This window comes from Suillus subalutaceus (genome assembly GCF_016647625.1).
Source record: "Suillus subalutaceus strain FC151 chromosome Unknown DFJ58scaffold_17, whole genome shotgun sequence".
Taxonomy (NCBI): domain Eukaryota; kingdom Fungi; phylum Basidiomycota; class Agaricomycetes; order Boletales; family Suillaceae; genus Suillus; species Suillus subalutaceus.
In genome coordinates, this window is record NW_024540266.1 from 441,014 (window position 1) to 467,389 (window position 26,376).

General features: G+C 49.4%; 8 protein-coding genes across 8 annotated transcripts; 5 read left to right on the top strand and 3 right to left on the bottom strand.

Annotated features, from left to right (window-relative positions):
- Positions 1 to 118: 118 nt before the first annotated feature.
- On the bottom strand, positions 119 to 1,755 carry DFJ58DRAFT_698876 (uncharacterized protein). The gene is made up of 6 exons (XM_041383538.1): positions 1,637 to 1,755; positions 986 to 1,583; positions 765 to 932; positions 519 to 714; positions 363 to 434; positions 119 to 231 (listed from the first exon to the last, which is right to left on the bottom strand). The coding sequence occupies exons 2-6, from the start codon at positions 1,527 to 1,529 to the stop codon at positions 168 to 170; spliced, it is 1,044 nt and encodes a 347-aa protein (XP_041247845.1). The 5' UTR covers positions 1,530 to 1,583; positions 1,637 to 1,755; the 3' UTR covers positions 119 to 167.
- A 46-nt stretch (positions 1,756 to 1,801) lies between these two features.
- Positions 1,802 to 2,956, top strand: DFJ58DRAFT_770062 (Sedlin). Its single transcript, XM_041389055.1, has 4 exons — positions 1,802 to 2,086; positions 2,158 to 2,312; positions 2,374 to 2,558; positions 2,619 to 2,956. The coding sequence occupies exons 1-3, from the start codon at positions 1,945 to 1,947 to the stop codon at positions 2,533 to 2,535; spliced, it is 459 nt and encodes a 152-aa protein (XP_041247846.1). The 5' UTR covers positions 1,802 to 1,944; the 3' UTR covers positions 2,536 to 2,558; positions 2,619 to 2,956.
- Positions 2,957 to 2,962: 6 nt separating this feature from the next.
- Positions 2,963 to 4,863, top strand: DFJ58DRAFT_698882 (uncharacterized protein; the record flags this gene model as incomplete). Its single annotated transcript, XM_041383539.1, has 2 exons — positions 2,963 to 3,137; positions 3,198 to 4,863. The coding sequence occupies exon 2, from the start codon at positions 3,205 to 3,207 to the stop codon at positions 4,861 to 4,863; it is 1,659 nt and encodes a 552-aa protein (XP_041247847.1). The 5' UTR covers positions 2,963 to 3,137; positions 3,198 to 3,204.
- Positions 4,864 to 7,265: 2,402 nt separating this feature from the next.
- DFJ58DRAFT_714609 (uncharacterized protein) lies at positions 7,266 to 11,160 on the bottom strand (the record flags this gene model as incomplete). The annotated part of the gene is made up of 7 exons (XM_041384043.1): positions 7,266 to 7,918; positions 7,986 to 8,690; positions 8,849 to 9,145; positions 9,316 to 9,527; positions 9,586 to 10,148; positions 10,205 to 10,493; positions 10,520 to 11,160. 7 exons carry the CDS (start codon positions 11,158 to 11,160, stop codon positions 7,266 to 7,268), a joined length of 3,360 nt encoding a protein of 1,119 aa, XP_041247848.1.
- A 140-nt stretch (positions 11,161 to 11,300) lies between these two features.
- On the top strand, positions 11,301 to 13,463 carry DFJ58DRAFT_714610 (P-loop containing nucleoside triphosphate hydrolase protein; the record flags this gene model as incomplete). The annotated part of the gene is made up of 7 exons (XM_041384044.1): positions 11,301 to 11,700; positions 11,757 to 11,907; positions 11,942 to 12,391; positions 12,442 to 12,883; positions 12,931 to 13,000; positions 13,153 to 13,274; positions 13,392 to 13,463. The coding sequence occupies 7 exons, from the start codon at positions 11,301 to 11,303 to the stop codon at positions 13,461 to 13,463; spliced, it is 1,707 nt and encodes a 568-aa protein (XP_041247849.1).
- Positions 13,464 to 13,914: 451 nt separating this feature from the next.
- DFJ58DRAFT_770100 (SCA7-domain-containing protein) lies at positions 13,915 to 15,264 on the top strand. The gene is made up of 3 exons (XM_041389056.1): positions 13,915 to 14,191; positions 14,243 to 14,305; positions 14,359 to 15,264. Exons 1-3 carry the CDS (start codon positions 13,945 to 13,947, stop codon positions 15,069 to 15,071), a joined length of 1,023 nt encoding a protein of 340 aa, XP_041247850.1. The 5' UTR covers positions 13,915 to 13,944; the 3' UTR covers positions 15,072 to 15,264.
- Positions 15,265 to 15,513: 249 nt separating this feature from the next.
- DFJ58DRAFT_714612 (uncharacterized protein) lies at positions 15,514 to 19,549 on the top strand (the record flags this gene model as incomplete). The annotated part of the gene is made up of 12 exons (XM_041384045.1): positions 15,514 to 15,638; positions 15,687 to 15,768; positions 15,827 to 16,003; positions 16,052 to 16,117; positions 16,182 to 16,376; positions 16,436 to 16,951; positions 16,999 to 17,300; positions 17,331 to 17,394; positions 17,503 to 19,057; positions 19,104 to 19,337; positions 19,393 to 19,419; positions 19,470 to 19,549. 12 exons carry the CDS (start codon positions 15,514 to 15,516, stop codon positions 19,547 to 19,549), a joined length of 3,423 nt encoding a protein of 1,140 aa, XP_041247851.1.
- Positions 19,550 to 19,666: 117 nt separating this feature from the next.
- Positions 19,667 to 26,372, bottom strand: DFJ58DRAFT_770105 (uncharacterized protein). Its single transcript, XM_041389057.1, has 20 exons — positions 24,957 to 26,372; positions 24,770 to 24,904; positions 24,445 to 24,718; positions 24,211 to 24,395; positions 23,655 to 24,159; positions 23,485 to 23,606; positions 23,237 to 23,433; positions 22,862 to 23,184; positions 22,356 to 22,816; positions 22,203 to 22,308; positions 21,954 to 22,142; positions 21,733 to 21,906; positions 21,580 to 21,685; positions 21,195 to 21,516; positions 20,860 to 21,143; positions 20,605 to 20,811; positions 20,260 to 20,556; positions 20,066 to 20,207; positions 19,892 to 20,018; positions 19,667 to 19,841 (listed from the first exon to the last, which is right to left on the bottom strand). Exons 1-20 carry the CDS (start codon positions 26,330 to 26,332, stop codon positions 19,698 to 19,700), a joined length of 5,676 nt encoding a protein of 1,891 aa, XP_041247852.1. The 5' UTR covers positions 26,333 to 26,372; the 3' UTR covers positions 19,667 to 19,697.
- Positions 26,373 to 26,376: the final 4 nt, after the last annotated feature.

The following is a 26,376-nucleotide window of genomic DNA, read 5'->3' on the forward strand; positions in this document are numbered from 1 at the left end:
TTTAGTTGCAATTGATGTCTCCGTAAAAGGCATGAGAATTAATTCGTGAAGCTGAACTTACTTTCAATGACAAAGTGACCTAATGCCCAGAAAATTCCTCAAGTTCCCATCGTCACTGTTAGCCAAAAAAAGTGCAATATATATCAAGAGATACTGAGCTGCTGACATTATCTTAATGTAATATCTAGCGATGCGTGCAGGGTGCCATCGCAGTCCGTATATATGGTATTACTGAACGAAGCAGTCAGTTCAACTCGTCGAAAAGAAAGAGTCACAAGATAAATTGGTCGTTAAGATTACCGCTCCAGCCACTTACTGTGACGCGGATAGAACTGAGAAAGCGTTAAGGGAGAAAGACTCACTCGTACAGAAGCCAATCGCTCAACGACCAAAAGATGTTGACGAAATTGGATAAGCCCGTATATTTTTGAGATCTAAGTGGTCGATGGGGTGCAAAAAAAAAAATAAAATATCAGTATGCTCTGTGTTTGGATAAATCGGAAAAAAATCAAACTTACCCCCCAGGTACAAGCAGTTTTGCCTTGTCATAAGTCATTACCAGCCCTTGAGGTGGGTTTATACAACCAGGTTTTGTGTGAGCCTCGATCAGAAGTTTAGCATCTGGACGCGCTGGAAAACTAGGTTGAGAAAGACTAAGCCCGATGCGCCACCTCCCATCAGGTCCCATGTAGAAGCGCAACATCCATATACGTCCTGCAGGGATTGACGTCATCATCTCAACGTCGAGAACGATGACAACATACCCCCTGCAATAAATTCTATGCCTAAATCCTGTGTAATGTGCAAACGTTTCCGGAACATCCTGATGTGTATACAAGCAATGAACTGGTTCTCGCCCAGTCCATCTCCTTCGTGCACCTGAACGTCATCAGGTGGACAACCCAAAGAGCGTCTCAAAGGTTCGTCCTTGGCTGATTAGCGCATAGTTAATGCACTCTCAGAGCGGGCATGACTATGCACTTACGATCATTGTATCCCAAACCCAGCTGGACAAACAAGGCCTGATTGTGAGTTGCCACGCACGCGAGACGCAAGTCGGAAGAGCAAACAGGCGAGAATTTGGTAATGAATACAGCAAAGGCCGAAAAGGCTTCTTGCCGCTTATTGACAATTGCCCAATACAGTGCTGTGTGACCCTCAATGTTGGGAGATTGCAGGAGGTCAGAGAACTCTGCAACTGAAAGAGAAGCAGTGCAGGCATCGACGATTAGGGCAACAGAAGGGGTGTCAATGATGTCGGGAGCGGAGACAATATCACGGATGCGAGATAAGACAGTGGTCTGTTTCTGGCATTGGACAGAATTTGCTGATGATGCAGATGTGTCTTTCGAGGGAGGTACATGAGTAAGGGATTTGCTGATCTTCTGCTTGATGTTTAGAAAGGAAAATACAGATGGTCTATGTCGGACGGATCTTGCGGATGATGTAGACGTAGGAATTGAGTCGTACGGGGGAGGTGCGTTAGCAACGGACTTGTTATCATCAAGTATGTCGGTCTTGGTAGCCATTATTGTGGAGGGGCAAGTGACAACCGAGCTTGGAAGGTACTACTAGGTAGTAGACTCGGACCGCTTTATAAATAACTTGCTTTGCTGTATGCACAGCCTGCACTTACTGCAGTTTTGGCTTTGACCTATAGCTAGTTTCCTAGTCTCTTGTAGTCAAACCTTGAGAGAGGAAAGACTTGGGAAAGACAATATTTTTCAAGCATAGTCATGGCCTAGGCTAGATAAGATATAAGTGTTTAGGTCCCTAAAATGTAACGGTCACGCTCACAGTAATTTCTGTCACAATCCTTAACCAGTACTACTTCGGGATTAAGTCTTCCTTGGGAGTTCCTTTTTTTTAAGGTCTTTATATGGGCCAATTCCTCCAATCTGCAAACATTTTTTCATTAAGACGCTAGAACAATAATATTGTAAGATGGCACCTCCGCTGCGCCCGAATGCAGTCGCGTTCATATCACCCCAAAACCACCCAATCCTCATCCGCACATTCGAAAAAGGTGACGAGCTGAAGTACCACTATGTAGCCCATACAAGTCTCGATGTCATTGAGGAACGAAGTCAGTGCCCCCCACCGTCTACTTCTTATTTCTCCACTGACAAGAATACCTCACTTGACACTTGGCATTAGCAAATGGTCCAACAAAATCTAACGATTGCTACCTCGGCCTTCTCTACGCCATGGATGACATAGCTGCTTATGGGTACATCACGCCTCTCAAAATGAAGATTGTTCTCGCTCTCCCACTCACAGACTCTGTCGTGCGTGATGCGGAAGTGATCATGGTACGTCCTTATAAATCTCCTCGTCCACCTCATCCATTCCTTGACACGGATGTATATTTAGACTTTTAAGGCCCTCCACCTAGCTTATTATCATGCTTCCTCGAACCCCTTTATCCGACTTCATGATACGCCTGCAGGCGTGGGGAGCGCCAAGTGGAAGCGCTTCAGACGGAAAGTAGACGAGATAAGTAGGGCTGTCGGTGGTGGGAGTGTGCCTTCATGAACATATGCACCAAGGTAATGAATGTAAGAAGAATTGAACCGAACTGCCGATAACTACGCACGTCTCATTGTCATTTTGTATAGCCCAGGTTCGCAGCTCATCGCGCTTTGCAGGCTTCGGCCATCTTTGTGATAGCGCGTGGTCATGCTACTCGTTTGTTACGTGTGGACCGAAATGGATCAAACCCTTCTATTGACTCAGATGTCTAGCGAGCACCGCGTCTGAGACAGATACGGGGTTGATATAATTCATCGTCTGTTTTCCCTCACTAGCTCCTCTTATGTATTGTGTGGAGAGTGTCTTGTAGCACAATAGTCAATGATGTACGGTCACCAGAATATTCCCGCTACCTTATGGAGTGGCTTTTACTTTTACTTTCCAACTTGTCTGGGAAAATCCGATACAGCTGGTTCCAGATCGATCTAAACGTTGCTTCGCTCCAGCAAGCTGCAGGGTTCAAGTTAAGTTTCTCTTCCTGTTCGCGAATCGACCAAGAACACGCTGGAACGCAGGCCAGTCACACTATTTGTACATATTATAGGGGTGTGAGTTGGTGTTTGGAATTTTTCTGGCATACTACCCTCACGAACGTTGAACGAAAGGTAGTGATATTCCTCTGACTGATATTTTGTCCCGATTCAATTGACAACTGCGCCACCCAGGTCCCCCATGTCCATGCTATCAGATCCCTTAATCGATGTTAAGCCTGGAAGCGCCACCAGTCTCGTTGAGCGGTGTTGCGTCCGCATCGACCAAGACCTCGTTGCATTAGCGGAGTCTATGCGCGTCCTTCGTTCTCGCCGGAATGGTCTCGCCCGTATATCTTGCCTTCCACTTGACATTCTCGTAACTATCTTCAGACATTTCGAGAGCTTCGAGAATCATACAAGCACATCCCGCCATCGCGGTGCCCCTATTTGTCTGATACTTACACATGTCTGTAAGCAGTGGCGCCAGCTCGCTCTCGATTGTCCAACCCTTTGGATATATATCAGCTGTGTCTCTCCTCGTTGGCTAGGCGTGATGCTTGAGAGGTCGAAGGATGCTCATTTGGTTGCCACATACCATGCACCAGTCTCGCTACGAGGTTGCTTGGAGCCAGTTCTTTCTCATCTACCTCGAATCAAAGTCCTCCGAATTTGCTCAGTTTCGCCGGATGTCGATCGCATTGTGGAATTGTTATCATCACAGCCCGCACTATCTCTTCAAATATTCGAATTCACGGTCATAGGGACCGTCCATCATTCATTGATGCCCATATCAGACACCCTCTTTCGAGGACAAGTACCCCTACTTCAGAGCGTTGAGCTTGTGCTATGCAGCTTGAGTTGGACATGGAGCATCTTCAGCGGGCTTCGCTCTCTAAGTGTGAGAGGAACAACAGGCGCCCTTCCTACTCCGGCGCAGCTCCTGTCAACTCTGAGATATATGCCTGACTTGGAGCAGCTTACGCTTCAGTCACTGCCCACGACTTTCTGGGACACAGGGCTCTGCGATAAGGTGCCGCTCACCCGGTTGAAAAGTATGGCGCTAGATATTGGCGCCGCCCAAACCGTTGTCTCTCTCTTCGAATGTCTAGTCCTTCCGGCTGGCGTCAAGGTCGCTCTATACATTTCACAAATTGAAGGCTCTCAAAGCTTTTCTGATCTATTTTCCGCCATGGATAGGGCTTCTGACGGACCTAGTCCCGTTGTTCGATCCCTGCGCGCCATCCGCATTTCGAATAATGGTTTTGTTGTCCAGTTCAACACATCAATGGCGTTCAAATCTCATCATTATCATTCCTGGAACCCTGCTGATGATGACATACCACTCTCGATTCAATTCACATGCAACCCACTCGCTCATGTTCAGCCGACCATCATATTTGAATTATGTCGGGTCGCCTCGCAGGGCAGGATTCACAGCATGTTTCTTGAGTTATTATACGATCTCCCAGAACTTTTCTGGCGCACTGGGTCGGCCGGCCTTCTGGATCTCCATGTTATCCGTATCAGCAGGAACTCCATTCGTGGCTTAATCGATGCGCTTTCTATTGATGACATCCAGGCCTCAGTCGTAGCATATCCCTCGCTCCGTGTTCTAGAGCTCGAGGGTATCAACTTCGGGGATCATGAAGCTGAAGACCTCCAGCATGCCATCAAACAGCGGGCCGAATGCGGCGCCCATATACACAAGCTTCGACTCGCGGGGTGCATAAAAAATTTGACAGTTGATCAAGTGCGGCTCCTTGAGGAAGCGGGTGTGAATGTTGATTGGGATAGGCATGACGAAGAAACCTGTGCTGATCCTGGCCGTCATGGATATGCACCTGGAAGATTGTTTTAGTGTTTTTACTCTGGTCGAATCCTGTGATGCGTTTTGTATACTAGTATTGAACAGGACTTGTTAGTACTATTACTCACCAGTTCGTGCACACCACATTTCGTGCAGTCACACAAATGTCACGGAAAGTCACGGTATCATCACGCTGGCCGACTTCAAAGTTCGTTCAGCACTAGACATTGTCACATTAAGGAAAGTATTGTACGAAGTGAACTGACTATATAGTAATCTAAAATATGTATTGTGGGTTGCTAGAGTAATGTAAACCGCCATTATTATTAAGATGTGCAGACAGCAATTGCTGTGATGACGTCGATGCGACAGGAGCAGTTGGTGAAAATCCAGTACCAATACGATTTTGCCTGGGCCAATGGTTCGAATATGGAATGGGTAGAGAACCTTGCATTTGCGAGAAAAACGGCACTTGGGGAGGGGACACGAAGTTGTTGGCTGCTGGGGGGGAGAAGTACTTGCTGAAGGTGCCAAGCTTTCAGTTGAAGTTGGGGTAGTAACGCCGCTGACGCGCCCCTTGAAGTTCCCACGTCATTTCAGATCATATAGCGCTGAAAACTGAGGATTATCTGCAAGGGTTTGACGAGTATTAGGATCCTGCATGATCCGTGCAGAACGATCAGGGAAATTGAGTTACATCGAAATTGCTGAGAGAGTGCTTACCTTGTGAGCTATAGCAGCACTCCGGAAACTGGTATAAACACCAGTCAAGGCTTGAATGCGAGCCTCTTTGGTAGGATCTCTGGGACCTGCCTGCTTCTTACCGGTTTGATTACGCGCCGTCACTATTTTGTCTGAGTTTCAAACTCCGCTGCGGCAGTACCGGCAGGTGACAATGAGAGTGACACAAGCCGTTGTCACCACCAAAATTTTATCTCTTTTATTTCTTGTTAGATCGCATCCGTTTAAGCTCGTAGGGTGTTCTTATGATTTATCAATCCATATACATGTATTAGTTTAAAGATTTGTAGTAGAAAAAGCGTTGTTTTGAACGATGCACGAAATGTGGGGATGGCGAACTGGTGGTTCCCGACTTCCACTTGTGGGGAGGGTTCTGTATCCTTGAAAAGTATTTTTCTCTACCAAATCGACTGTAGCAATTTCTTATGTCAGCGGTTATATCAGCATAGCATTGTCTTGTACTCCCGCTTCGCCCTTTGCAAACTTCTTCGATTGCCTGCCTTACAGTATTACTGTGTCCTTCATTATTGCCTCGGTGCGGCTATTTATCGCATAAGATTCCGACCTCACTTTTGTACACCAGAATGTTTTCGGTTAAGGCGCCTTTGCGCGTTCCTTGCGTGTTGGATGAGGCTGTATGTCCGCCATCCACCGCTCACAATATATGCGATTATCCTGATTATGATGACGCGCTCTATTATCCTCACTATCACACTGCGATCTTTGCCACTGCTGAGATGTTTTGTGCATGGCTGTTGAAATGTATTGTGTCACATCACGGCTCTTGCTTCTCGTGTCCTCTAACGTTCACAGGTTGCGTTTCTTTTGATGGCGTTGCTGTCGTGATCACGTAATGTGATGTATTGGTCTCACTCTCGATGAATTTCAAGGCGTGTAGAGAGGGCGGTCCCATGCACCAAAGTAGGCATGCAAATCGGAGTCCATAAATACACCACTGTTGACGACAGCGATCCACTCAGGTCTGTGGACGCGTCTCTGCATCGCGGACTGGCGTACTGTGGATATTGAGATGGCCGCAATTCGGGCGGGCCTGCCATGTCGACGAGAATCTATACATGATGCATAGTCAGATGAGCAGCAAAAGTAAGTTATATGTCATAGTACCCAATATGAATCCTCCTTGCCATAAGTGGTCCTCCACAACGTGCACGGCGCACATGACGGTGTTAATGATTGTGGTCATCGAGAGATGAAAAGCAGAGTAAGGAGGTCGTTTGGCAATAACATATGGAGCCCATGGGTGAAGCCCTGCATTGATCGAGGGCGGATATGTTTGAACCGTTTGCACATGTCTCACACTTACTGAAATCGCTCAAAGAGTTGACGAAATGAGCAGGACTCCATGGGAGATTAGTGGCACGTCGATGGATGGCTTGTGGACGTATGAGATGATTGAATTGTTTTGTCCAGTATGAATAAGATAAGAAGCTCGTACTAGGAGGTTGTAGAGGTTTCGCACGAACAGTACATGTGATCGGCATCTGAAGACTTATTCTGCGGTCGGCGAAGTCGGGAACTGGCGCGTCCGCGGCCTTACGATGAGTAATAGTATCACCAACGGATCGGGCCCAGACTCGGAGGTATCTCGGTTTTGGGACAATTTATATCTCAGGTGGTGATTCTGGCCAGCCTGGTCGAACCTGCATCTTGAATTTCAGTTTTCAGAGATTCGTTGCCATTCGTCCAGGCATTCACAGCCCAACCAAAGCCTTCTCCAGCCCCTCCAGCCCCTCTCCAGCCTCCCTTGCCATGACCCTCACGACTGTATCTTCATCCACAGCTGCGATATACTCCAACACCGTGCGAGCGCGTCTCATAAATTCCCGGGGTAGTGGTCCTCCTTCATATGACGTATACGTGCCTGTTTGCCCGCCATATATACCCCTAATTTGGACGCCGCTCCAAGAGCTGCCACCGCGTTCATACGCCTCCTGAGTAAGCACCCGCACGAGAAGCGCGATAAAGTGTAGCGCCGCGCGTCGGAGTGCTGGAACTTTGGAAGATGCACTCAGGGGGGATATGTCTAGCGGGTCTGGAGGGCGTTCGGCTTGGGATCGGGGTGTTGGAGCAGGTTCAGGTTCTGCTTGTTCCGTGCTTACTTCTGTGTCCGTCTCCATTCTCTTCTTGTTTACCTTAGCTTTGGAACGAGGAATGGGAGTAGCCACAGTCATCTCGACCAATACTAAGTCCAGCGTCCCCTCTGCTATTTCCTCAGTGTATCGTTCCACTACGCGTGCACAGGTGTTGATACATTCGGAGAGCAGGGAAATCGCTGACGTGCGTAAGATGACCGGTGCGCGGGGCTCACGGAGGAGGGAAAGGAGAGGTGGAAGGAGCGTGTCCGCTTATTTAACACGGTGAGTGATGACAAGATGAATGAGAATAGAATAGAGAGGCGGGATGAAACTCACCATATAGCCCCAGGGTGTCTCCACAGCGCCTCACAACAACTGCGAGGGCTTCACCGATGCGGAGACGTGTGTCAACTTCGCTCATTCGTTTACCCTTTGCCTTGCCCTTTTCACCATTCTTAGGTTTTTTATCCGATTCTGCCTCATCATCAGCGAGATCCTCTGCTCCCCTCGCATACGCATCCAGAAGTGCTTTCAACACTTCGTTCCCTGCGCCAGATCTGGAAATAGGACCAGGGGCATGCACCAAAGCAGCCAGTCCTTGCACCGCATTCAAAAACACATACGAGTCGTCCTCCTGAATGGCTTGCAAGAATATGGAGAGGATAGCAGGGTGCAGGGCACGTATTGTCGCTTCCTTCTCAAGCCTCTCTCGCTCAGCCTTACTCGCACGAGCCGGGGAAGATACCAACTCGCGTAGTAAGAGCAACCCGTGCGCCCGTACGGGTAGGAGTGGGTCTTGAAGGAGCTTGAGTGCTTTTTGGTATGTCTCTCGCGGATCTGCGTCGTCATCCTCGCTTCGACCGTTGGACTTACCCTTATATTTTGGAGCAGACCCCGATGCGGCTAACGCCCCCTCTGCCGTCCTCGCCGTCAACACTAATTGTGCCTCACGTGCGCTTGGCCGGGTCGACGTGTGTGCCTTGAGAAGGTCGAGGATTGGCGCAAGAGAGGGTGTGTTGTTCGGGGTGAGTGACGGGTTGGCTGTGTTTTGGAGTGGCGGGAGTGGTAATTTTATTTCGTTGAAGAGTAGGAGACACAACAGAATGTGCATGAAATTCACAGTGAGGAATATGACATAATGACACAGAAAAGGAGAGGTCAATTCTTATTTTTTTTTTCAAGAAGAGACAAGGACGAACCGTCAAGTACGGCCAACAACAATCCAACAGCGGTCTCTACTATATCTTCCCCCTCAACCTCATTGTCCTCGTCGTCGCTATCTGGCCCAAATTCTAGGCCGTCCTGCTCCTCTGGTACGATTCTTAGATCCTCCTTCAAAAGGCCTTTGCTGTGTTCGTTGTTTATGCGTCGATCTGACGTGCCAGATACAGGTGCAGAGGAGGGTGTATCAGACACCTCTAACGCGTGCCTCACAAATTCCAATACATCTCTTGGGCGACTCAGGATAGCGGTGTTGTCCAGCTGAGATTGGAAGGCTATGATGAGTTGGAGGAGGAGCATCACTCTGTTCATCATACGCATCAGCAGTACAGCATGGCTGGGCTGGCATGTTAGGCTTACCGGAGTGGATCAGGTTCCTTCGGATCCATCAATATACTCTGTGTTTCTCCTTTGATGTCGCTGTCTTGTGTATCATCAGCAGAACCAGACCCCTTCGCAGTGCGATATGCCTCCAGCAATCTCACGAACATGCCCCCCGCAATATCTGCACGATTGAGGTTCTTGATGTAGAAAACGAAGTGCGCAGAAGGTGGGTAGAGTCCCAAGTCCAATGACTCTATATTCGTATCCTCAGTAACGGAGGTATGCCGTAGGTCTTCCGGCGTAAGGAGAGCGAGCTTCTCTTCTCTGTTGACCCTGTATCGGACTTGGGCTGAGACTCACATGAAGATGAAGGAGCAGCAGTGGGACGAACCTCCTTACACGTTTTAGATCCTCTGTATTTCCTCCTTCCCACCCTCCTGCAGAGCTTTCGTTCTCATCAACTAATGACCACAACACTCGAACTCCCTCGCCCTCCTCTACAACTCGTCCCCATGTCCTCATCAATGTCCAAACATCTTCTTTCAGTATTGGATCCGCTACACCCATTTTACTGAGGTGTGCATGAAGGGAGTACAGAGAGGGGAGAATGGGTGAAAGGAGGGAGGCGAAGAGAGAGGGCGATGGATCGATTGATAGCAGGAGGGCGTGAAGGGTTTGGAGGGATGATGATGGGGTGGGCAAAAGGTGGCTTTGACCTGATTCCCTCTGGTCATGTGAAGTCTCATCAGAGACTTTGAAGAGGGGGTTGTGTAAAATGGGCAAGGCTATGCTCGCCACGAGCGCGTGGTGTGCAGAACTGGAGTCCAGCATGCGTGCGAGAGTAAATGCTGCGGCGCGTTTGAATGCGGGGGGCGTTATTGATGTTGAGGCAGAAGAAGAGGAAGGCGGAGACATGAGAGCAAGGATGCGCGATGTTATTGTTTGGAAGTAATGCTGAAACAGTATTGGATCAGAAAATAATTGAAGTTGATTTAACCCAACCGCCACACCTTGGGTTGCATCCCTCGAGGTACTGTTCCTAGCACGCGTGCAACGTGCTCCAGCTTATCGAGTTCCGGTTCATCTTCCGAATCAAGCTCACCAAATACAGCAGCACAGAGGGCACCCACACCGCCTGGGCGGAGGAGGTGTTGAGTTAGGAGGGAGGAACAGAGTTTACGGACGTGGGGTGGTGTTGAGGAGGTAGGGGTGGAGAGGACCGTAGCAAGGGATGTCATGAGTTGAGGGAGGGGGATGCTGAAGGCACACATTTTGTGGGGAGATAGATGAGATTGCGAGCTACAACTACTGTAAAGTGCACGCACAAGGCGAGGAAACGGAGCACGAGCGGGCGGAGAGGCTCGACGGATTCACTAGGTAGCCATCCGAGGGCCATACTCGGGCGCAACAAATCAACTGCATGTCTTGACAGTAGTGTACTGCTAATGAGCGTCTGAGGTGGCGTGCTCTTTGGGCCATTTGGGAACAAGAGGCCCATGAGACGTAAAAGCAGGTCAGAGAGTGTAGCGTGATCGGCGGGCGTGTTCGTGAGGTCGATGATTTTTGGGGTGCCGGGAATTTGTTTAGACGATAATGAAGGGATGAGACGCGTATAAAGCGTTTCGGTTCCCCAGCGAAAAATAAGAGACATAAGGGTGCGGAGTGTGCTAAGGTCGCGAGTACCTATTGCGGGCGCGCTTTTCAAATCACCTTCATGACCGAGATCTGGCAGGTCGAGGAGAGATTGAACGCGCTCGATAATGTGCAGAGCACATTGAGCAGTTTCAAGTTGGGCATCCTCCGCTGTATCAAGAAAGGGAGCGGAGGATCCGAATGCTTGGTGATATTGCGTTAGTCTGCGCACAAGTACATTTTTAAGATCGCGTTCGGTGGCACCAGAAGTGCCGAGGAGAAATGAGCCAGAATGCAAGACGTTTGCGAGCTCTTCTTGTGCCTCCGAGTCCATCTTCGATGATCGTTAAGAACAGTGAGCTCGACGGTGCCGAGATCCGAGCCTACAGATCACATGACTTTGACTGATAAAATTCAATAACTTACTTAAACTCTTAATCAGTGACCACGACATCGCCGCTGATCAGTTCAACGATGAGCAAGCTTAACGCAGGCGCATTTGAGTTCGTTCCAGGTCGCGCATTCGTGCTACCTCAGAAAAGTCAAGCACCTCCTTCAAAACCTCCCCTCGAGCGCCCTCTCCAGACTGAAGCTCCACCTCCAGCTCCTACCATCACCCTAAACATCGGCGGATCGAACCCTCCTCCTGCTCCTAAACCTGCCCCTGCCCCTGTCCCTGCTCCTGCTCCACAGTCAAAACCTGCTCTGCTACCGTCTGTATCTGCGAGCACCGCACCATCACAATCTTCTTCTCCTGTACCATCTACTAACAAGGTCTTTTCCACCGAACGAGCCAAGACAGATACCACATCTATTGCAAAGGAAGTCCAGGCTGTTGCAGACCAGGAAGTCCTCCAGGATCTTTTCGGCGATGGTGCGCATCGTACCTCACCGTCCCTCTCTCACGTAATTGTACTCATATATTTATAGTCAAAGAACATCTTAACATCGTCTTCATCGGCCATGTAGATGCTGGCAAATCAACTCTCGGTGGGAACCTCCTATATATCTGTGGTGGCGTCGACAAACGCACCATGGAGAAATACGAGAAGGAGGCAAAGGAAGCTGGCCGTGAAACATGGTACCTTTCCTGGGCTCTCGATAGTACACCTCAGGAGCGCTCAAAAGGAAAAAACCGTCGAAGTTGGTAGAGCCTACTTCGAGACATCCTCTCGAAGATATACCATTTTAGATGCTCCAGGCCACAAGACTTATGTTCCGAGCATGATTAGCGGTGCTGCCCAAGCAGACGTCGCAATCCTTGTCATCTCCGCACGCAAAGGTGAATTCGAAACTGGTTTCGAAAGAGGTGGCCAGACCCGCGAACACGTCATGCTCGTTAAAACCGCCGGCGTCAGCAAAATCGTCATCGTCATCAACAAGATGGATGATCCGACTGTCAACTGGGACAAAGGCAGATACACTGAGATCAAGGATAAGTTGACCCCATTCGTAAAGTCTGCTGGCTTCAATCCCAAGACGGATGTCACCTTTATACCTGTGTCTGGATATACGGGTCAGAATCTAAAGGATCGCGTAGCAAAGTCTATCTGCTCATGGAATGAGTGTGTGGTGTTTTCCTCCATGTATATGCATGCTGATGCCCGTCTTGCAGTGGCCCCTCCTTCCTCGAACATATGGACAACATGCCCATGGTCGACCGCAAGGTCAATGCTCCTCTCATGATGCCCGTCTCCGAAAAGTATAAAGACATGGGTGCCATCATCGTCGGCAAGATTGAATCCGGACACATTCGCAAGGGAGACTCTCTAACCCTCATGCCGAACAAATCCGCCGTTGAAGTCGCCGCCATATACAATGAGATGGAAGAAGAGGTGCCCAGTGCGATCTGTGGTGACAATGTGCGCGTGAGATTGAGGGGCGTGGAGGATGAAGATATCAGTCCCGGATTCGTCCTCACCAGTCCGAAGTCTCCTGTGAGAGCGGTGAGGCGATTCGAGGCGCAGCTCGCAATTTTGGAACACAAGAATATCATTTGTGCGGGATACTCGGCTGTAATGCACGTGCACACACTTTCCGAGGAGGTTACACTGCCTGTGAGTGCGGCATGTTTCGCTGGTTTACACAGTCCTGACGTGAATAGGCTCTACTACACTACTTTGACAAAGCTACCGGACGCAAATCGAAGAAGCCGCCTCAATTTGCAAAGAAGGGTGGGTGTACTGTGCACGGTGTAATCAATTCTCACTAATGTTTCTTCCTCATCCGTTTCGTTGTGGCGAAAAAAAAAATACTGCCGTAACAATCATACCCGCTCCTCCTGCACATTCTTTATAACCATGCACCACTTCGTTACGATCTCCAGGCCAAAAAATTGTTGCGCTCATAGAAACGACTCTCCCCGTTTGTGTCGAGTGCTTCGTCGATTACCCTCAACTCGGTCGCTTCACTCTGCGTGACGAGGGCCGAACAATTGCTATTGGAAAGGTGCGTTTTTTTATATCAATTGGCTGCTGCGTGTAAACTTTTATTTTCCTTTTTCTTCACTAAACTACCTCTCGGTTTTCCCTCGGACACGTTATTAATCAAATCTTGTCATCGTAGATCACGAAACTTCATGACGATCGCGTCGATGAGGTCACAGAGGGCGTGGCGCACGTTTCGGTTGCCGCGTAGGGTGCTTGCGTGTACTTGCATCATACTTACACGTATGTATTCTACGTGATATCATTATTGAGCCGTAGCTCACGTTTCTTCATCCTTCTCACAATACGTGTCGCATTTTTCGGTCCTTCTCTGGTCCCTACACTTTTAATACAAACACGGAATATTCCGGATAGTCATCCATACCGCGTTCCAATAGATTGAGGGGGTACGATACCGAGGAAATCAGAAGCCTGGCAGACTCCCTAACGGTTTGCAGTGTGCCAGTAGTTGTAATAGAACTACGCTGTGGACCTGTTTGTTGTGCTTTCAATGCTTCCATTTATTATGTACTATCATGTAGTTGTGTGCAAGTTTATTGTTCTGTTACGACCACAAATTGACCACCGGTTCACAGAAAAGTCATCTCTATTAAAATCTCAAACGCGCCAATCACGTGATCAAAGGTCACTTGCTTTCCTTTCTGGTGCAACTAGTTCTTGATCATACAGCCATGACGCTTAAACTCAAGCGGACGAGCCATTCCCCTTCTCCATTTTCATGGGATACTCTCAGCCCACCACGCGCGGGCTCTCCAAATGCGCCTGAAGTTACCGGTCTACCTCCTCCACCAACATCATGGCTCTCTGCCCGCGACATGAAAATATTTGGTGCCCAACCACTACGGGCTGACATCGGCGTTGTGCGTTGTGCAGACTGCGAGAAGCCCATATTGCGTAGCGCCATTTCCGAACACATCAGTATGTCATGGCTTTCTACAACTGACAGATATTTGGCTCATGCGCAGTCAGGCAACTGTAGTGACATCCGTTCAGGGAAGAAATGGGTAAAGGGCAAAACGGCAGATAGCGAAGGTACCGTCTCCTGATATATTTTCCTCTCATCATATATAACTACCCCCATCAAGTTGAGCCGAAGAAAGGCAAGAAGCGGACTGCAGACGGCGAGGACGGGGATGACGCCGGCGAGCCGTCTAAGAAGAAGACAAAGATCACAAAGGGGCGTACTAAAGGCCCCGTGGACTATGACAAGCAGTGTGGAGTGATCAATGATAAAGGCCTCCCGTGTTCGCGCTCGCTCACGTGCAAAGCTCATTCTATGGGTGCGAAGCGCGCTGTTCAGGGTCGCTCGAAGGCATATGACGAGCTTTTGCTCGAGTGGAACCGTGCAAATAACCCTAACTGGGTAGAACCGGTGAAGAAGGAGACAAAAGCAGAGAAGAAGGAGAAGCGCGAGAAAGAGAAGGCGGAGAAGAAGCGGCTGGCACAGGAGGCTGCACAAGCCGCTGGACTGGAAGGGAAGGGTGTGCCGAAGAAACCTGGTAGGAAGGCGAATACGTCCGGCACTGCTGCCACACAACTGGACGTCGATGAGGCTGCTGAAAACTTGGATGATCTTGACTCAGAAGCAGAGGTCGACTCGCTGGTGAAGGCCGTGCAGGGTGCGCAGGCGCGTGGGATCATTGGAGTGCCATTGGCTGTCCCATCATCAGAGAGTTCGTGGTTTGTCTTGCGGAGGGAGCGCCTGCGAAATTGCCGAGATCTGCTTGTGAATGCGCTTGCTCCGCCCAGCGGACGTAGTAGCATCGCAGCGACTGTGTCTAGCATGACGCTTGGGTAGATGTGGCATCACCTCTCGTCGTCGCCCATTTATATCATCTACAGCATATTATTCACGGGTTACCAGCTGGGACATTTAACTGTACCAATTATTTGGTTTATTTCTCGAGCTATCATTATTGTCATTCTTAGCATACGTGTAGCAGTAGTCACTAGATCCTCACGAAGTTCATGAAATAATTCTTGCCAAGTTTCTCATTGAGCGTCACGTGAAAGCAATCATCTCACCCTTCTCCGTCACTGCACCCACTGCCTCGTTTTCCAACGCCCGCTGCTGTTTCTGCCAATAACTGATTGTAACTAACATATCATATAGGTCTTGCTCTCACTGCAGAGTAATAGCAGCAGAGTGTTTCTAAAGTACTAGCACATCCCATCAATCGCAGCCCCGCACCATCTCGATTTCTAGCATCTAAATTGGAACCTCTTACTGTTCACCGCTGATGTCAGAACACGAGCAATACCTTGCAGTCCTCAAGGCCTCTTATGACTATGAGCCTCAGTCAGAGGACGAGCTTGCGATCACTGAGAACCAAATCGTCCTTCTCCTTGAACGTACTGATGACGAGTAAGTAGTTATGGCATGCTTTTGGTCTAACACTCATGTCATACGAAGTTGGTGGAAAGTCAAGATAAAAGGTGAATCACAGGAGGAAGATAGTCCATCTGGCCTCGTCCCTGCTGCCTATGTCGAGCAGGTCCGTCTCATACCCTTGTGTTACCCACGTCTTGTCTGATAGACGCATGCGACACTAGGCTGAACACACGTCTCTTGTCAGAGCTATCTATGACTATGATTCTGCTGCACCCGGAGAGCTGTCTATCAAGGAGGACGAGGTTCTAATGGTCTTTGACCGCGAAGAAGATTGGATACTCGTTCAAAGCAAGGAGGGCGGTAAGGCTGGCTTTGTACCAGGAAACTATGTTGAAGATGTATGTATCTGCATCGAATATGTGGGCTCATATTTATCTCGCACATAGACTACTGGCGTGGAAAGCACACCAGCGCCGGCTTCTGTAGCACCTCGAATTATCATTCCGCCATCGGTACGTCGATAATTTAAGAAGTTAGCGAAGTCTTTCACTGACATACTCCCTGCGACATACGTAGCCTGAACCTCCAGCTCGCCCCTTGAGTGTGTATGTGGACCCTGCCGACAGAGTTGCCCAGTCGAAGGCCCAAGCTCGTGTGAGCGACGAGATCAAGACCTGGTCCGTGTCTGAAGTGGACAAGAAAGGCAAGAAGAAGAAGGGTACTCTCGGCATTGGCAATGGCTCCCTCTTCTTCGCAAGCGAATCAGACAAGGTATGCCCATTTGTATAATCACCTTCCGAACCGAGTAATCGAACTCTTGCATCGCGTAGACTCCAGTGCAGAAATGGCAAGTATCTGACGTTGTGGACATATCCGTGGAGAAGAATAAGCACGTGCATATTGACATGGGCGGGCCCAATGCAACAAAGTTGCACTTCAATGTTGGAAGCAGAGACACGGCTGATGCTGTTGTCGAGAAGCTGGAGAACTCTCGTACACTTGCGTCCGCCGAGCAACGTGCCGTCATTTCTCCGCCACCGCGCTCGGAAGTAAGCAGCCCAATCAAGAAGAACGGCGCTTCTGTGCGCTTTGCAGAGGAATCTCCTGCAATTATACCGCCACGCGAATCCTCAGAGGAGGAAGAGGGAGAAACAGAGGAAGATGTGCAGGGTACTGATGATGGCGAGCCTGCCGTCGCATTGTATGACTTCGAGGGCACGGGCTCAGATGAATTGACCGTGCAAGAGGGTGAACGGCTCTGGATCATTGAGAAAGAGGGCGAAGAGTGGTGGAAGTGCAGAAATGAACATGGGATTGAGGGAGTTGTACCTGCGTCGTATCTTGAGGTCAGTCGTAAGTTACCATAAGATTCACTTACTGACGGCATACTCAGAGTACTGGCGGAGCATCTGTCACTGCTGAGCCAGAAGACGACGGTGCTGTCAAGCGCGAAGAGCAAGAGCGTCTCGAGGCTGAAAGGAAAGAGGAGGAACGAAGGGAGCGCGAGCGCACGGAAAAGGAGCGAAAGAAGGAGCAGGAACAACGCGCAAAGGCTGCAGCAGCAGCGGCAGAGGCTGATAGGAAGCGACGCGAGAAGGAGGAAGCTGCTGCTGCTGCCGAAGCAGAGCGTAGGAAGCGTCAGGAGGCCGCAAAGCGTGCTCAACAAAAGGCAGAAAGGGGACAGAGCTCGTCACCGTAGGTGTCCCCCTCAGCCTATGCTCAAAGCCCTTTTGATATATTGATCTCTCAGTCATCCTCCGACCTCGCAAATGAAATCCAGAGAGTCGACGTCTAGTGCAGGACGCAGCTCAAGTGATGCTCACAAGAGTGAGTGTCTCACGACGACCTTCGATCTCTTCTAACCTATAAATCGACCTTAGATGTGCCTTCCGCGGAGTCTACACGTATATGGCACGACCGCAGTGGCCAGTTCCGTGTCGAAGCTGCCTTTCTTGGGTACTCCAACGGCAAGCTACGTCTGCACAAAGTCAACGGTGTTGTCATTGAGGTCCCCTCGGAGAAAATGTCCCTCGAGGACATACGCTATGTTGAGCGACTTAATGCCAAGAACGACAACTCTCCTGCAGCGCCACGCCGTCACTCCGATGATGACGACCAGCCACTTGCGCTCAAGCAGAAGGAAGTTGTACGGCGGGCGACGATGTCAGCGCAACCAAAGAAGCCGCAGACGGACTGGTTCGAGTTCTTCCTGAATGCAGGCTGCGACATTGATGATTGCACGCGATACGCGACCTCCTTCGAACGTGACAAGATTGATGAGGCAATCCTCCCAGACACTACCGAGTCCACAATGCGTTCGCTGGGCCTGCGCGAGGGCGATATTATTCGCGTCACGAAGCATATCCAGCAGAAGTTTGCGAAACCCAAGAAGGACACGTCACAAGAGCAGCTTATTCGCGACGAAGAACTGGCACGGCAGCTACAAGAAGAGGAGAATGGCACGAGGAGTAAAGGTTCATCAAGTCCTGCGCCCAACCTCTTTGCTGGTCCTGGAGGTGTTCTCAAGAATAATACCCAACGCCGCGGGAGACCGCAGCCTAGCAAGTCTTTGCCACCACCGTCCGTCGACCTCAACGCCATCACCACTGCCTCTGATCAGATTAAACGAACTGGTTCGCCTCTCGTCATGAGCCCTGCCACTCTCACGCCTGTGCAGCCACCTCAGAGGTCAAGCTCAACGGTGCCCGTTACCAGTGGCTTTGAAGACGATGCTTGGACGAACAGACCGGGGTCTAAACCTTCGGCTGCTAATTATCGTGCACCATCGGCGCCACCAGCTGCCGCTACTGCACCTGCAGTTGCATCTGTCTCGGCTGCACCTGCTGCACCGACGCCACCCCCTGCTCCAGCAGTGGCGCCAGCGCAGGTTGCAGCAACTGGCAATGGCCTCGCAAAGACTGATGCTGACATCTTCGACCAGCTTGCGCGCTTGAGTCAGCTGAAAACAAGCCATTCTTCTCCATCCCCAGCGCCTGCCTCGGCTCCTGTTGCGCCAAGTCCACCAGTAGTGTCCCCACAGCCACCTGTCTCATATAACGCTGGCCTTGGAATGGGTTCTTCTCCTACACCCATCGGGCAACACCTGCAGATCCAGCAAACAGGTGCGCAGGGCCATCGTGGACCATTCGCTCCTGTTCCGGCCAATCAAGGTCTGTTGCAGCCCCTTGTACCCACTACCACAGGGTTCAACAACTTTGTACCAACGCGCCCATTCAGCGCGTCGCCCTTCCAGGGCCAAGCACCATCTCCATTCCTGTCAGCGCAACCAACGGGCTTCCCCGGCACATCACAACCACTTTTATCACAGCCCACAGGATTACCATCATCGGGACCACTGCTCTCGCAACCAACTGGTATGTTCGGGGGGTCGTTTGGCACATATGGCGCTCGCCCGTCATTCCAGAATACCACAATGCAACCAGTGCAACCGAGTAAGTCCTCCTGTGTACTTTTTGAACATTACTTAATCTCGATTAGACCCAACAGGAGTGTTTGCCCAGTCTCCATTCAACAATGTGGTTTCTTCCCCACCACCCGTTCCTTCCTTATACTCCCAGCCACCACCACCACCACCCGTTCCTTCCATATACTCTCAGCCAAACTACTCTCAGCCAAACACTAGTTCCAACACAACACCGGCAAATGTATTTGCTCAGATGAAATCGGGAACGTTTGCCAGTGGGAATGAGCATTCCGGACCCCAGCAGGCAGGTAAGCGTAACCATTCTGTGACTATGCATTCGTGATATCTGATTGATCATCCCAGAGACATATAATGCCCTGCGCGTAAATCGTAAGTTATGTCCAGGCTGATGTCCAACGAGTACTGACTAACATTACCAGCTATCGCGCCTCAACCCACAGGATTTGTCCCACAGACAACTGGGTGGGGATTTCAACCGAGTGGATATACGGGATACTAGCCTTTATTTAAGTTGATACTAGACTTAGTTTTGGTTCTTCCTTTCTTTGACCAGATTACAGTCCGTTGGATGAAGATATATAATTGAACTTGGGCACAACCAACATTGTATGAGCGATCAAACCTACGAAGGAGAACCGAACAATGTACTACGATGCCTCTACTACTACTATGCCTTGGGTCCGTCCAACTCTCTCGAAATACATCTTCAATCCCAGCCTGATTTCCGGTGCAACATCACGAGCAAGCAGCCCAGTTGCCAACGGGTAAATTGCTGGAAGATATCTAACGAACTGCATATCTCGGTCAGCGGAGAAAATACGAATTCCAAGGTATCACATACAGCCTTGTTGTCAAAACGACAGAACCCATCCAATATCTCTGCGACAACCGGTGTCCAAGCAGTTATGTTCTTGGCCTGTGTATCAGCACGCAGCTTAATGTAGTCCTGTAGCACGCTTAAACCAAGACTGCCATCTGGGTCAAAAAGGTAATACAGAGTTGATGTCGTACTTACGGCAAAAGGCGTTCGGCAATTTGAGGGCGTGCGTTCTGGTGCTCTGAGCGCTCATCGAAGTACATCCTAAGTAAGACATGCACTAAAGTTGCTGCACTGCTGGACTCTTGTTTAAGGAGATTAGGCAGGTGCTTCATGAATCCTTATGATGGCGATCAGAGGAGATCTACTAGCACTACTAGAAACACACTCACCAACTTTCCAGAGTCCAGTACGCAATTCTTTATCATCATTAAACATTCTAGCGAATTGATAGCTATGATCTAGAACCCCCATAAGACGTAGAAGCTGTTCTGGAGGGATGGTAGTGTAGACAGCATCGTTCCGGAGCAAGTCATTGGTAGTTTCAATCAGTAGTAACTGAAGGACACATTTGACAATTATTTGTTTGAAAATACGACGTCGGTCACCAAGGGTGTGCTTGACGACTTCTTGAGGGCGATCACCGGTGGGAGACAATGGGGCAGGGACGATTGCTTGGTCATTAGAATCTTTGGAAGTAAATTGGCTTGTGCAGATTTTCCGTACATGGAACACACCGTTGGTATCCGGAAGATCCGATATAGAGCTCCCGTCGATCTCCACACGCAAACTTTCGTCGAAAAGTTGGTGGGGAGTAGTCGTTCTAAAAAGCTTCACAAAAGTAGCTACCACTCGTTCCCACCAAGCGGCGCTGAGCTTCTGCACATTATTCTCCAGAAATTGTTGCAAACACGATGTCCCAATACGAGCCAGGGTGTCGTTCTCTGCGTTGAATATGTGAGCGAGGGCTCGGCAACACTACATCAGCCTACCTTGGCAGATACAAACACACAGAAGCTCCAGTAGTCCGTCGAGGAAGCGCTCCAGGATATCATAGAAAAACGTGTAGAGATCGATGAGGTCACGTAATGCCTGAATCATCGTAGTTGACAACCACACGCTCATATCCTCCTGAGTGTTGAATCGGGACATATCTTGACTCGACTTCAAAACGGCAAAGATCGGGAAAAGTATTTCTTTGCAAACTGTATCCCAAAATTCCACAGTGAAAGTTGATCCATAAGTTTTCAGAGTCGAAAACAGAGAATCCAGTGCGCTGTAAGTCGGGTGAGCTTAGTTAAAAAGTTCAGACCACGTAAGGACCCACAGACGTCGTACTTCAAGGTCTTCTCCGTTCATTATAATATCATAGAATCCGAACAAGACAGGGAACCAGAACCTAATCATGATGTCGTCGCCTTTAGGTCCAACCCCCGGACTCAGAGCACACTCAGGGCAGGTGAGCATGACTGGAATAACACCGCGCAGCATGCCAATCGCTAACAAACTTATCTTCTGATACTTGCTGACCTTGCAAAACTCGGTAATGCAAACAGTCAGATCTGCAAAAGCACCATGGCGGACAATCGCAGCAAAATGTTCTTTGTTCAATCTTGTCACGATTTCGAATGCAGAATTCGCAATGCGTTCTAAGGTGAGGGAAGGATGGTCAGAATTTTGCACCACGCAGAGGCGTTGTGTTTCGTCCTCACCGGTTAGCACTTTTGAAGCAGCAGAGAAAACGCCAAAGAGTGTACGCCACCCTGAACGCATGTTCTGTACTCTGACTTGTATCATTTGTTGGAGACATTGCAGAACCTATCGAGAACATTAGTACCAGAAGATTTAGTTGGTGCTCTGCCTACCATATCGCGAATATCGGGATTGGCATTGTGAACCATCGTGTATTCAAAGGGCTTAAGGAAGTCCTTTTGGAACTTGAAATGGGGCAGCTCCTCCTTTTCCAAAAATCGCATTGATAACTGACGAAGGGAATCTAACGCAAAGAAACCGACATGAGGATTGCTGTGACAGCAAACCTGCAAAGGTTGAGTATATGTTTACGTCGAAATGTTCAGCATATTACCTGGTTGAAATGTTCTCCTAAAATATCCCAGAGATTCGACCACTCGAGACGGATACGGTTCATGTTGTAGTATGATATCTCCACAAGCTTTTGGAGACTGAACAAACGAGGATGTTGCGATATTCCAGACGACTGAATCTCCTCCCATGAAACATCACAAAGAGCCCTTGCAAAATCCACAATAGCAGTCTATAAATCAATAAGTCAACATCACGAGGCAAGCGAATTGAATTAGGAAGATGACCTCACCCCAGACAGGTAATGGCTGAGTGAAAAGACCATGTCTGCTGCCACGGTGATGTGAGTCGACCTGCTCTCGTTGGCGAGTTCTTCTGCTGGAAGCTTCTTAGATCGACTAAGGAATGGTCAGCCAATAGTAGCGTATATGTACGAATCACATACCCTTTCTTTCCGCCGTCCGGAACCTCCACACCGCCACTGATAAGTTGCATATGTTCTAGTTGTGACACGCACGACAGCACATCGCGCCATGACCCTTTCAAGTTGTTGCCTTCATTGACCGCGATATCTAGTAGTGTCTTAATAGCATCCATATTCTTAGTTTTCATTTCCCCAAAGTTGTTGAGGAATGTGAACTTCGCAAGGGTACCAACAAACGCATTGCGCTCGAGGTCCAAATCGAAGAAGCAAACTATGCGGATAGCATTTTTGAATCCGTCCAAGCAGAGATCGACTATCTCAAGGTCATCCGTATTTTGAAGCGGGCCAGACAATCCAGCCAAGAAGGGTATCCATGCCACCTCAAACATCGGCCGAACATGGACGAAGTGTGACGCGCTGAAGTATTGGTCTCCAGCACGAGATCCTCTTCGTTGAGAGCGCATAAGCGTTCTGAAGAGTGCCTACAAGAGATTAATCAGCGCTCAATCGGAAGACTGGCAGCTCACTTCAGTCTTGTTGGCCATGCCATTGGACTGCATCACATATGCTTCCTTTTGAAGGTCCCTCCCCACGTTCGCCAACGCATTGGCAAGACCAGGGCCTGTTGAGGGCAAGTTGATGGTGGCATCAACTTCGTCTTTCATTCTAATCTCGTTGCTCTGGATATCATGAAAAATGGCATTCAAGAATTCCTCCGGAAGACTCTCTCCATCGTTGATGCCACGGTTGTTCTTGATGAAGTCGGCTTTAGTCATGCGATTTTTGATTTGAGGACTGTGAGCATCGGTATTGAGCAGGATGATAGAATACGCGAGAATATAGGCAGCATCTGTTCGATGGCAGGTAAGTGACCCGAACAAATTGGGCAGATGTTCACAAACCTGCATTCTTGAAGGGTGTTTGAGCATTTCCGGCGATGTAGCGTTCCGCGAACTTGAGCATGAAACGATCGATCTTCTGAGCTTCTCCAGGAAGGCGGAATGCCTGCAAAAACACACGAACAGCATCCACGAAACCTAAGTTCCTGAAATCCAGAAAGTCGACAAAAGCATGCATGATAGAAACATTGTGTTCATCTCTGCAGGGCAATGAGAATCGTTAGGGGTGACGATGTATTGAAGATGCTTACCCTTCACCGAGGTACTCGCCAATCATACTTTTGCTGAGGCCATCAGTGGTCAGTAAAAATCCTGCGATATCGCGAGGTGACGAGCTTGGAATGAGTTCCGTCTCGACCAAGAATTGAATACCCTAAGACAAAATTAACTTTGCTCATTTGCAAAGAGTGGGGGGACAAACCCGTTTGGGCTTGAAGTTAAACTTCTTGATGCCCTCGAGCAGGGTTGTCTTTTTTTGCTTCGCACTCTCAAACCTGGAGGGATCGTCTGCAATGTCCGGAGTTGATTGCCGAAAGGCTTCCGTGCTTCCAGCGGAGGCAATCAACCCATCTAACGAAGGATCAGGTGTCATAGTGTCAGCTGCAATCTCTTCCCCAATCTGACTTCTTGGGGCAGTATCGGCAGTTGCAGATTCCGCAGGCGTTTTCCCAGCAGCTGTTCCCCAAGTCACAAGAGATCTAAGAACAGCCACTAAGCATTCGAGACCCTGCCTTCTAAGTTGCCCCTCGGAAAGACCCATGGTGGACGTGTCCATGGTACCGGATACAGCTAGTGCGCCGGACACGTGCGCCGTCGACGCTGAGCTCTTAGTCTGTGGCGGGAGCGCCGGGCTTGCAGGGTCGTTCGTCTTTTGTTGCGAGGAAGTATACGGCAATGTAGCAATCTTGGAGATAATGTTCATGAGACTGATCATCGTGTCAGCCTGCAGCTTGGATCCTTCATCCTCTGACACTTACTGCTCGTATATATTATCTGTAGCTTCGCTGTCGCAGTCATAGTTGAGATATATCTCTACCAAAGCCTGCGGGTCCTGACAAAGCCTGGAGAGCATTCCGATGATTACAGCCTTCTGCTTGAGAGTTGAAGTCTTCATTTCCAGGATAGGAACGAATATCTCGTGTAGTAGGACTTCGATCTCTTTCTGTGTAGGAACAAATTAGTCGTGTAAAGTTCATGAATAATGATCGTACCTTGAGCTTCGTTCGCATTCCTGATAACACTCGCCAGAAGATCTCCACGCTGACTTCGAACACTTGAGGCACAGGGCTAACTGCGTTGCGGCTCAAGCTGAGGCAAAGATATTGATTGACAGCTTGAACAAAAGTGGTTGCTTCGTTTGTGGAAGAAGAGTAGATTATGGCTTTCGAATCAACGAATAGTGCCATATGTGAATTAAGGATGGTGAGCACGAGATGCAGGGACAAGAGTTTAGACCTCATGGCATGAGATTTGAGATCACGCTCGCTGCGCCAGGTATTAACACCATCACCCTGAATAATAGAAGTAAAAGCGTACCTCTCTGTGTTCAAGGGCTTCATTGTCAATTTGCACAAGGCTCGGAAAACCAAAAACGCGTCCTTTATAAACATATCCCGCGTGCTCAACTCCCTTGGAGCGTGTTCATTTTCTGCGACGTCATGTGTGGTCGGACTGAAGACATGTTTGAATAAGTATCAACGACTGTTACGGAACATATGCTTACGGCGCGGGACTAATTATTCCTTGCGGAACGTCAGGATCATGAATAGATGAGGGGAGGGTAGGAACACCAGGATATAAGGGCATGTCAACGGCAGATTCTAATGGCAACGCCTCTGCCATCAATTTCTCAGCTGCATTTTCTGAGAGGACAAAGCTAGTGTTTTGGATGTCAATCTTCGGCGATCCTGGTACTGGAATTGATGCAAACGAGTCGGAGGAGACATGTGAGCGTGGGGTTGTACCGTCGAGACTTCTGCACCGCGAGAATATGTGATGCACCATTTGGGTTAGTCCTCCTTGAGCCACCATTTGATTGACCAGGTCCGTGCTGAGAAGGAATACGTTATAAACCGTGCGGATTGCCTTTAACAGTGACGAATGGTGCACGTAGATAGTAGGCGAAAGTATTAGGGAGAGAAGCGCTTTGACAACCTGGAGAGAGACCGTTTCAGGGGAGGTATCATTATGGCATGTTGTGACGGTATGGACGACAAGGTCGACAAGGGAAGGTTGTGGAAGGCTAGACTGGGAAGCACCAGCTATCGAGCGTCTTCCTTGAAGTGCCGGTGAAGGAGGCGGCGAAGGAAGGGCCTGCGCAGATGATGGCTCCGCAAAGAACGAGTAAGAGATGAGCTTGGATATACAGTCCAGACTCGCTATCATGAGTTTCTCGCTGCGCGTCTCGCATGCCAGCCGTAGAGGCTCAAAAATTTCACGTGGACGATCACCACCTTGACCGACACGTATCATTTCCAAGGCATTGTGTGCGCTCTCGCGAAGAGGTGTGGATCGTTTGGCCTCCTTCGAAGCCAGAATGATCTCTAAGGCAGAGGAAATGAGAACTACAGAAACAGTGTAACCCTTGGAAATCGTAATGGAACGTTTGTGAGACGAAGCGGATGATGAACTATGAGCACTAGATGGCGTTTGAGGTCGGAGCTCGTCGTGGCCATTTACTTTTGCAGGTGTGCTTGGCGTCGCAGGACGAGGTTGATGAACTTCCGTGGAGCCCCTGGCTAGCTGCAGCCGCGGACTCTTTGTTGGCGGTGTTGGCGGTGCTTGTTTTGAAGGAAGAGGAGCTTCCACGACTGTGTCTATGCCCTGAACTTCTGGCTGAGAAATATGAGACACGTCAGAAGCGGTTTTGACGTGTTCTCCATCTATTTCGGAAAGCGGAAGAGCGGACACGGGCCTAGCTTCATCTGTATCAGCTATACTTCGGACTGCGGCAACCGCAGAGGGAGGCGCATCCTCAACGTCATGAATAGCGTCGGCATCCACAACGATGGGTTTCTCCTTGCGAACACCGACCAGCTCCTCATCGACCGTCGAGTTTGTTGGCGGTCCTTCGGATTCAGTGATGGTGTCGTCCACCATATTCAACGCGGACAGTGCTAGTGACTGCTTCGCAGGGAAGTTCA

Bases quoted from the DNA above. Each gene is read 5' to 3' on its own strand.
- DFJ58DRAFT_698876 (XM_041383538.1), bottom strand. From the start codon at position 1,529: ATGGCTACCAAGACCGACATACTTGATGATAACAAGTCCGTTGCTAAC. The intron at 435-518 runs GTAAGTTTGATT...TCGACCACTTAG, and splicing joins AAACTGCTTGTACCTGGGGG to ATCTCAAAAATATACGGGCT. The intron at 232-362 runs GTGAGTCTTTCT...TGCTTCGTTCAG, and splicing joins AGCGATTGGCTTCTGTACGA to TAATACCATATATACGGACT.
- DFJ58DRAFT_770062 (XM_041389055.1), top strand. From the start codon at position 1,945: ATGGCACCTCCGCTGCGCCCGAATGCAGTCGCGTTCATATCACCCCAA. The intron at 2,087-2,157 runs GTCAGTGCCCCC...ACTTGGCATTAG, and splicing joins CGATGTCATTGAGGAACGAA to CAAATGGTCCAACAAAATCT. The intron at 2,313-2,373 runs GTACGTCCTTAT...ATGTATATTTAG, and splicing joins GTGATGCGGAAGTGATCATG to ACTTTTAAGGCCCTCCACCT.
- DFJ58DRAFT_770100 (XM_041389056.1), top strand. From the start codon at position 13,945: ATGACGCTTAAACTCAAGCGGACGAGCCATTCCCCTTCTCCATTTTCA. The intron at 14,192-14,242 runs GTATGTCATGGC...ATGCGCAGTCAG, and splicing joins CGCCATTTCCGAACACATCA to GCAACTGTAGTGACATCCGT. The intron at 14,306-14,358 runs GTACCGTCTCCT...ACCCCCATCAAG, and splicing joins CAAAACGGCAGATAGCGAAG to TTGAGCCGAAGAAAGGCAAG.
- DFJ58DRAFT_770105 (XM_041389057.1), bottom strand. From the start codon at position 26,332: ATGGTGGACGACACCATCACTGAATCCGAAGGACCGCCAACAAACTCG. The intron at 24,396-24,444 runs GTACGATCATTA...GTTCCTACACAG, and splicing joins GAATGCGAACGAAGCTCAAG to AAAGAGATCGAAGTCCTACT. The intron at 21,144-21,194 runs GTGGGTCCTTAC...CCCGACTTACAG, and splicing joins GACCTTGAAGTACGACGTCT to CGCACTGGATTCTCTGTTTT.